This window comes from Thermobia domestica, chromosome 11 (assembly GCF_964235325.1).
Source record: "Thermobia domestica chromosome 11, izTheDome1.hap1.1, whole genome shotgun sequence".
Lineage (NCBI taxonomy): Eukaryota > Metazoa > Arthropoda > Insecta > Zygentoma > Lepismatidae > Thermobia > Thermobia domestica.
The window spans coordinates 7,138,447-7,148,997 of NC_137464.1; the positions used below are offsets into that span (position 1 = coordinate 7,138,447).

At 34.7% G+C, this 10,551-nt stretch overlaps 1 protein-coding gene across 1 annotated transcript in view; it reads left to right on the forward strand.

Moving 5' to 3' along the window:
• Positions 1 to 10,304, forward strand: part of LOC145663854 (uncharacterized) — a gene marked incomplete in the record, with an annotated part of 87,617 nt that extends 77,313 nt beyond the window's left edge. Inside the window, 1 exon segment of the mRNA XM_081729980.1 lies at positions 4,360 to 10,304. Coding sequence (XP_081586106.1) covers positions 4,360 to 4,486 — 127 coding nt within the window.
• Positions 10,305 to 10,551: the final 247 nt, after the last annotated feature.

Below are 10,551 nucleotides of genomic sequence, written 5' to 3' on the forward strand. Positions count from 1 at the left end.
TATTTCCTCATCTCTAATAAAAGGTCAAACAATGATCTGAAATACTATAAGGAACTTAATATCTTCAATAAGAGCAGCGAGTACAACTGATTTCTCTCTTTCTTTTTCGTAGCCCATTTTCATGAAATAACTGTTTGACAGCGATTCTTTGTGAAAAACTGAAAAATAACTATAATTTAGCAACACTAAAAATAAGACTAATAACAATTGATTCTTCCATAAGCAAATAGTACACAACAAATGCAATGTATTATGGTAATTAATGTATTGTTAAGGCACAGTAAGCACATTTAGGATCCGACTCAAAGTATGTATCATATGAGATCGAAATCTTGAACCAAAATCGAATTTGTAAGAGAAAACTGTTACAACAAATGACAAAACACGGGAAGTGTGCACCACAACTTAAAAATGTCGCCCGAGGAAAGCCAGCAGGTTACCTGCTGCTCCGAGTTATTCTGTTAAACATAAACAATGCAAACCCGTAAGTGCAGAAGAAAAACAAATACTTTATCAAACGATATCAACGTTGTTCAATTTGCTTGAAGAAAATTAAGACCTTAATTAGCTAATTTTCATGTTCTGATAGAATAGTATATTTACATTATTTACTTACTTTGTAGTACTGAAGTTACTATTTGTACATTCGCATGCTATACAATGTAAGAAAGCACATCAATAAATTGAACTTAAGGGGGAAAAGTACCATCTGTTTTTCATGGAAATGGGTAATGATTTAGGTAATTTTTACATACCAGCGCCATCTCTTTATCGTTCAGTTGATAATTTGGCATAACTCATATGCATTTCATCTGTAATTTCAATTTGGAGAAAAATAACAATGTTTAGTTGCTCTTGGAGGGGTGATTATATAGTATTGGTTATTTTGCCCCATATCACGGCGATGGTGTGAGAGTGAGACGAGTAATGCACATCGTAGTGGCAGAAATTCATGCACGTGCCGCAGCAGAAATATTGCGGGAAACAGACGAAACAATTTCCTCTTCACCAATCAGCAAATAGTCGTGCGTCCAGTGGTATAACATCGAGTTACGCGGTTTGTTTTTGAAGGGTGCAAAGGACTGTGAAAAACGCTTTAGTTCTGTAAAAAGACCAGTTGGTCGAGATTAGTTCATACGCAACTACACAACACTACTCACTACTTTATAAACTGTCCATAAAATAATTTGTATAGTCTGTAAGACATTAATATTTTTTTCTTGGTTATGTATTTAAACATTTATTAAATATTATTTTTACATTATTATTATCTAGTTTAAGGTAGATAAACCAATCCTGCTAATAAACCAGAAAAGGTGCGCTAAGATGGTCCTAAACCGGTGCTAAGTAGTAGGTTCTTTAAGATGGTACTAAAGAACCTACTACTTAGCAGAAGGTCAATCAGAGAAATATGTCTTGATCTTCTGGCCCGCTTTAAAATGAAGCCAGTATTCTTCAGTCCCGTTATTACGGATGATAAATCATGGGTTTTTCTTTAGTACAAGATGTCAGTTTGGGAATGGTACACTAAATTCTTCCCGTCCCAAGAAAGCAAGAATGAGATTTTTTTTTTTTTTTTAATCGAGGGTTCATCCACAAAGAATTTATGCCATCAGGGCAAACTGTCAATCAAACTTTTTATCGGGAAATCCTTGAAAGACTCAGAAAAAGGGTGGCACGTAAGCGAATAAGCATTACAAGCACCTGGATGCTACACCATGTCATACGGTAGTTTCTATCAATGAATTTTTGCCACAAAAAGCAGTCCTGTGATTCCTCAGTCCCTATGACCTATTCCCTTGCTCAAAAACAACTTGAAAGGGCGTCATTTTGGTATTTCAAATAATATCCAGAAGGGCGTAACCGACAAGCTGAAAGATATTCCAGAAGAAATTTTCCAGGACTGCTACCTTAGATGGAAATAACGCCTCCGTCGCTGTGGCTCAGAGGACTATTTTGAAGGGGGATAACCATGACTTGTAAAAATAATAAAATTCACCGTTAACAGTTAATGTCACATTATTTTTCGAAACACCTCGGATTGTGTTTTCTACATGCCATGGAAAGATATTTCGTTGGATCAAAAGTCCCATAATATTTTTTTAGGGCAAAAATTTTCTTGTACGCCTTATATCTGGAGAACTACATATAGTGTAGTCAAACCCAAACTATCACTTAACTCAGTATGATGTGCTTATTCCGGAAAGAAAAAAAAAAAAAAAAAAAAACAAACGAAAACTCAATTTAGGAGCCGTTCAAAAATTGGTAGCGCCTGATCCAAAAATGCATCAAAAAATCCAATATATTTAAATCAAAAATTTTCTTGTACGCCTTATATCTGGAGAACTACATATAGTGTAGCCAAACTCAAACTTTCACTTAACTCAGTATGATGTGCTTATTCCGTAAAAAAAATACGAAAACTCGATTTAGGGACCGTTCAAAAATTCGTGGCCCCTGATCCAAAAATGCATCAAAAGCTCCAATATATTTAACCCTTTGACTACAAGATTTTTTTAATGAGAACAATTTTTTTTATATGTACGATTCCGTTAATGTGGGATATTCGTGACATCTGTACACAGTTTTTAAAACTAAACACAGTCTCCTGGTTACATCTGACCCGATGGGAGAACATCGTTTTTTTTTTTTTTTTTCTTTCTAAAAACAAATTTCCAACGATATTTGAATTATTCGCATGCGGGCCGTTGGTAGTCAAAGGATTAAATCAAAAATCATCTTGTAGGCCTTATATCTGGAGAACTACATATACGTGATGTGATTGGAAAGTTTTAAGACAGTTGGCAACACTGCTCAGGAGTAGATATAATCGACCGTTAGCTTGGAAGCGGTGGCTTGGCGTGTCCTTGAGACATGTTGAAACATGCACCGAGATATCTTTATTCAGTACGGCGTAGCAACCAGTTGAGTGCGGGCGTGTGTGTGTGTGTTGGCGGATTTTGTAAGTGCGCAAAATGGATGAAAAATTGGAACAACGCGTTTGTGTGAAATTTTGTTTTAAAACTGAGAAATCTGCTTCTGAGACTTACGAACTCTTAAAAACAGCTTTTGGAGACAAATGTGTGAGCCGGTCAAACGTGCTTAACTGGTTTCACAGATTCAAAGATGGCCGCGAGTCAGTAGAGGATGACCCCCGGTCTGGCCGGCCTTCAACATCAAAAACTAACGAAAGCATTGCGAAAGTTGGCGATTTAGTACGGTCGAACCGTAGATGGTCAATTAGGGAGATGGCTGAAGACCTGAATTTAAGTTTCTATGCGGTTCAGTCAATTTTAACTGATGATATGAACATGCGTCGAGTGTCCGCGAAATTCATTCCAAAAGTGTTGTCAAACGAGCAGAAATAACACAGACTTGAAGTGTCCCAAGAACTATTTAATCGAGCCGAAATGGACTCGGATTTCTTAAATATTTTAACAATAGGTGATGAATCATAGGTTTATGGGTATGACCCAGAAACAAAGGCCCAATCTTCTCAGTGGAAGAGTCCAGGTTCACCAAGACCAAAGAAAGCGCGACAAAGTCGGTCGAATGTGAAGACAATGTTGGTGGGTTTTTTGATTTTAAGGGTATCGTGCATCATGAATTTGCCCCTAGGGGGCAGACAGTCAACCAGGAATACTACAAAAGTGTCCTTCAGCGTTTGCGCGAAAATGTGCGGCGAAAAAGACCTGCCCTCTGGAAAGAAAAGAATTAGATTCTCCACCACGACAATGCACCAGCGCATTGTGCGTTCTCGATCCAGGAATTTTTTGGCCAAATTCAACATTCCTTTGCTTCCACAACTCTCGTATTCCCCAGATTTGGCCTCAGCCGACTTCTTCCTCTTTCCTAAATTAAAATTGTCATTGAAAGGGAAGAGATTTGACTCAATTGAGGACATTCAAGTAAATACGGAGAGAATGCTTCACACCATCACGGAAAATAATTTTCAGGAATGCTTCCAGAAGTAGAAACACTGTTGGAATCGGTGTGTTCATTCAGCAAGGGACTACTTTGAAGGAGATCCATCGCAATAGCCGGTAAGTACTGCCATTTTTAAATTACAAGCCCAGTCTTAAAAACTTTCCAATCACACTTCGTAATGTAACCAAACCCAAACTATCACTTAACTCAGTATGGCGAACTTATTCCGTTTAAAAAGAAACTAGGGGTCGTTCAAAAATTTTGTGGCCGCTGATCCAAAAACTAATTATTGGCAATCTTTTGATGCTTTTTTTTTAATCATTCCTAAAATTCTTCTTTGTTCTAATTTGTATTTTGAGCTATGAAATATAGAAAACTCTGAAGAAACTTGACCACTCATTTTCATTTATTTTTTTCATTCTTTCTTTCCAGAGAGTCTGATATTAAGAACCTGATCAAAACAATTTCCCATGGTCCTATGTTCTTAGTAGATTATTTTCAAGCGATTGAAAAATACCTCGAGACATTGGTCATAGGCAATTCTAAGGAAGGTAGTTGAATCAACATATCTTGTATTGTGGAAAACCAAAGACTCAGAATGAGTGGAGACTTAAAAAATGAGTCACAAAGACATTTTTGCAGACGGTACTTTTTGTAGACATTGTGTATAGCAGAAAGGTAGAATGCACTTATTGTGAAGAAAAAGTAATAAATATATATATAATATGTGAAAACATCGTGAATTGTGGTGCCTTTTTAATTCTCCAAAAAACAAGACTCTATACATTTATAATTTTCTTTTTTAAATTTTAGGTGAGCAATTTTGTATTAAAGAAAGTTGAATTAAAACTTATTTTTGTAGAAATATATTCATTTATATAGATATGTGTAGTATAGTACGGTAAAAATAAATTTTAATAAAGACACTTTATTGTAAAATTTTGAAAGTAAGCAAGTTGTACGCAAGATATTTTTATCTTTCAATATATTCACTGTAAAAAAGTCAGAGCTTAAATATTCATTTTATTTTTGTTTCAGTTTGTTATATTCTTATATAAATTTGATGTTAGTGTGCATGTCAAATAGTTTCGACACATATTTTAAAAACAGAAGTACACACATAATATGACACTGTACCCGTAAATCCAGTTTTTATATTAATACGTTATTTTCACTGTTGTGTTCAGAATTTTGGAGAGCATCTTCATGACGCCGAGTTCGATTCTTGGTGGGAGCTCATGTGGTACGGATCCCACGTTGTACGAGGATGGTTTAATATTGAAGAAAACAATTTAAGTTTTTTAATGTACGAGGGACGTTTATCTACCTAGACAGGAAGGAATGTAGATAGGCTCACCTGGTCATCACAGTTTTTCGATGTAGTTCCCATGGAGGTCTATGCACCGTTACCACTTTGTAGGCAGCGAAGAAATTCCAGAGAAAAATAATCTTTGTCATGGCCTGAAAAACCACTGGGAAACAGCCTGTTGGACCTTGTTGGGGGACCTGGATGGACTCCTGCTTGTTCTAAGGATCCCAATGGTGGATCCAGGTTTCGTCCCCTGTCAACAGTTGAGCCAGGAATTTGTCCTGATCTTCCTCAAAGAAGTTCAACAGGTCTTGTGACAGCTGCATCTGGCAAACATTCGCTACGCTGTGTAACACAAGCACTCTGCTGACGTCCTTGCGTTGCTCCGACTGACCTCAAATTGTGCAGCGGGATTCCCGCACAGTGGCCTTGGCATGCGTGTCAGGCCTGATTATGCTCCGACCCTCGTGCTTTATTTTTCGTCATAGTACCCTCGAAGTGCAATGGACTTGTCTCCATGTTTCTTCAGCTTCGCGATCCCTTCGAGAAAAGTTTTGGATTTCAAGAATATATGATAGTCTGAGGGAGTTAGATTTGGTGAATAGGTAGAATGCGGAAGGAGTTCAATTCTGAGCGACATGGCTTTTTCTTTGCTGTGGAATGAGTAAACGCGGACCCATCTTGCACAAAGTTCTTTCATGTACAATTGATTATTCAAAATAAAATGAACCTGCTAAGTTGAGATGTCTGTGTCTTCTGGTAACTCGTGTACTTACAGTTGTCTGTCACCTATAACCAAGTCATGGACTTCATCGATGATTTCGGGACTCCAGAACGTGGTGCATTTTCAATCTTTGTTCTGCCATGCTTAACTTCATCTGCACAAAGTCGAACAGTTTCATAGAAAGGACATGTCACCCAATGTAGGTAGAATCCTCTCGTAAAACATCCTCACTGTTTTCTTTTTCCAGAAAAAAGAATTGAATCACATTTTCCACTGTTACTGGAAAGCAACTGTCGAACAGCAAATTACTGTTAGAATTACTTAAGACCACAGATTATTTATTCATAGAAATGAAACTTTACGATTACATTTAGAGAGAGATGAGAGAGTTAATATGCGAACTAAGTTACTTATGAAACCCTTTTGTGTATAGCCTCAATGTTGAAAAGGGACACTCAACTGTATACCAAGCACCTAACAGAATTTAGGATCTGTGTGCGTTTTGATTGATTGGTCCATGGGAGTTAACTTCCTTTCAGCACTGGGGCTATATGAGATGAGATTTACTTGTTTAAAAAAAAAAGTGGGATCCAAACCACCACCGGGAATCGAACTCAGGCTCATGCGTGTTATCTAGTAGACTGCACAAGAGCACATGTGTGTGTGTGTTATCACTTAAGATTATTTTGTGTTATTTCTTCTTTTTGTCTTGTTTATAGCATAAGTTTAAAGAGGAACATTACAAACATTTTAAGAATATTTTTATGTAAAAAGTTAATGTATATGTTAATTCGTGATGATGATAAGGAGCAGGCAAACTTTTTTTTTTTTTTTTAAAGAAGGACACTCAGAGTCGTTTCTAAAATAGAAAACTCTCAATTTGGTCTTGTTATCTTACTTAGTACGTATACAAATATTACAGTACAAGAATGCATATTGTTGTATTTCTTTATACGTGTCTAACCATTTTATGCGTAAACACAATGGTTTCAGTTATACCTTGAATGAATGGAAGAAGAAAGAAAGAAAAAAAAGTAAAATGAAATTGAAGGTAAAAAAAATTATATACAGTGGAGTTCCCGATTATCCGAGTTTCGATTAACCGAGATTCCATATTATCCGAGTTTAATCCAAACAAAATTAAAAACTAGTTTGGTTAAAACGATAAGCAGAGTCTTGTTTTTTTTTTTTTTTTTTTTTTTTTTTTTTTTTTTAGCAACAAAGCAAAAAGAAAATATAAGCAAGAAGAAACTGGTGTAAAAATAACGACTCCCCTCCCTTCCCCACGACATTAGCTGACATGATGTTGCGACGTCTATGCAATATAGCTGCCGAAACCGAGGCAGCATGTACTAAAGCAGAAGATTATAAAAGACTTTTTAAAAGAAGTATGTATGCTAAACAGTACCTTATTTCTATTGTGTTTTACTTATGTATTTATTAATAACGAAGGTGCATTTTCTTTATTGTATTATAGCTAACTCCTTTTGTACGTGTGTCTATACTGTACTGTATGTCCAATGAAAATAATAAAGACAGTAATAATAAATAATCTAATAAAGAGAAATAATCAGTGAACAACAATAATAAATACTGTACAAAAATGTCTATGTTTTCCCGTATTAACAGAGCTTTTGCTTATCCGCATTCGATCCCGTCCACATTAACTCGGATAATCGGAACTCCACTGTAGTTCCAAAACAAAGAAGAAAAAAATCTACAAGTAATGAAAGTATCTTACAGTGGCGGCCGTCTTCGACAGTGAAAGGACAAAGACAGTTTGTTCAGAAAAGTAAGAAATATTAAAATGATAATATGAAACTTGACAAAACCACTGAAATGTAATTCATTGTAAACAAACTCAATATTAAGAGAAACCTGGGAAAAAGTTCTGACGAAAAGAAAAGGTCTGAAAATGATAGTTCTGTCATTTATTTGTATATTTGGTGAAATTATCAAATATAACATGAATTCGATACTTGTATACAGGGTGTTTCAAAACAACACCGACAACGTTTGGGAGGTGATTTCTGGCACCAAAATAAGACAAAAAGTATAGACTAACCTAGGTGCACAAATGCTTCCTTTCGGAGTTATAGGCTGCAGAAAATACGAAAAAAAAAAAAAGAAAAGAAAAGAAATTGAAAGGTCCATAGCTCCAAAACTATGGGCTCTACCGTAGTCGAGTCAAAACTTCACTAAGGAACTAATATGTGCGATATTCAAAAACACATGTTTCAAAACTCTCTCTATAAAAATTGTTTCGTGAGTACCTTAGGATTCAGAAACCTAGATTTTTCAATAGGGCACTTATTAGTTCCTAAGTGAAGTCTTGACCCGACTACGGTAGGTCCCATAATATTGGAACTATGGATTTTTAAAGTTCATGCTTGCAGCGTATAACTCCGAAAGGAAGCATTTGTGCACCCATATTGGTCTATACTTTTTATCTTATCTTGGTGTCAGGAATTACCTAATGAACGTTGTGGGTGTTGTTTTGAAATACCGTGTGTATTTTAGTATGTTTAGAAAGATGGAGACCTATCACATTTCGAGTTTTCTAAATTCGTATTTCATTATTGTTCCTACGCACGCTGTATCACGCTTTTCGAACCAAATTTTTTTTGTTTTCTCTCTGAATATGAATAGTGCAGTTAGTATCAGAGAATTTCATTTTTTTTTTTTTTCATGGAATCGTATCTTATTCATTTTTTCCCCCGTTGTCTCTTACAAATAAAATTAACTTATATTCTCCATCACTAAAATTAACTTATATGTAATTTGAAATTGAATTTTTATAATTTAACGATAATTATTAAAATTCAGTTTTAAACTTTTGGTAATTTACGTGTGTTTATTTTATTTTTCAGAGAAAACTCAAAGCTTAAAGTTTATAATATTTGCTACAAATCTATAATACCTCAATATTTATATTATTTTATTACCAGCATCTTAACAGAGTTGTACAGAACTAACTATGTAGTTGAATAAGTCAAGTTTCCCCCTATCATTCAAGTGAATATTTTTATTCATCCACCACTCGTTTTTATTTTATTTTTTCTTTTTTGGGGAGGGGGTATGATACTTTCTAGATTAAAAATTATTGAAGTGTAGATAGAAAAGTTCAGCAGTCGGGACGACCAGAGTTGAGCTCTTTAACAGATAACATGTTAGTGAAATTATTTAATTTTAATAACTGTATATTAAAACTATTTTGTTAATTACAAACTAAATAGAACTATTATTTAAAAAGTAGTTCACAGGGTACCAAGACAACACGATACTTAATCAAATGCAATTGAGTTCGTTCCTCTAGTCTGCCTTAACTTTGATTTTGCAGTAAATGTTATTCTGGCAACATTGTAATTTCTATGGATGGCAACACTGAAAATTCTTGCGGTTCATATTTTCTGTTGTAAAATAAGATTATCTATGATTGTGATAAGTTGCATTTCATTATCTCCTTTCACTTCAGAAAAACAAGCAAAAGAAAAATGGTAAATTTTGTATTATTTTAGTAAGTCAGGCTCTCAATGAAAGGTGAACCCCATGAAAGGAGCTGGTTATTAAAACATTTGTTTTTCTTGTGAATCGTGTTATTGTGACTATATACAGATAACCTCAACGACACAGCTTTCGTATTACATTAGTTGGAATGATATACTCAAGATTCTATATTTAAAAAAAAAAAAATCTCGGATTTTTTTTCTTTTTTTTTTTTAATTATCACTAGTGTAGGATTATCTGGTGAAATACTGTATGTTTCTTAATTGTGACGCTTTTAATGTCAGAAGTTTACCAGATATACTTCTGATTGACCTGCTTACGCAGTCATTATGAATATTTGTAAGCTGTTACCAATTTTGATATTGTTTGATTTTAAACGTGCATGTCGACGCTGTGACAATACGCGCGTTATGTTGACAGGTAAACGTGGTAATTTCCGTATAGCTCGTATCTGTTAGTTTTCAACTCTGGTCGTCTCGACTCTCATTTACGTTGTTTGAAACATCGAAATGTGTGTTAAATGCAGTTTCTATTCTTTTTACAATTGTTGTCTTGTCTCGATGTGATATACTTTCCTCAGAATACGATTATTATCCGTGTGTGCTAAGTTTACTTGCTCAAATAATGGTATAATTTCTAAATTACAAATTCATAGTGCCTTATTAAGGTCTCGAATGTAGGTTTAAAACCAAAAAAGGCGGGCCTAATTGTTTACAAGAATTTGCTCATAGACTATTAATCTTACTAATTTTTTTTTGGTAAAATATACATTGCAGTCGAGGATTTGTCTGTAAAATTGCACATTAATAAATAAAAAATATAAAACTTTCAACTCTATAGTGTAGTGTTTATTCTAAAGTTTCCAGACCTTTCTCTTGTGTAAATGTTTGCATTATTTTAGACTTTTGCTGTGTGTATAATGTAATTTTTGAATTGATGTCATGCTTTTCAGTGGATTGAGAAGAAATGAGTTTAATTTTATCATTATCACAAGAACTAAACTCCCTATTAGAGTCGCCAAAATGAACTAATGGAAGTCCAGAGACAAGCAGCGTTTGTGTAATGGGGATACAAATTTAAAACT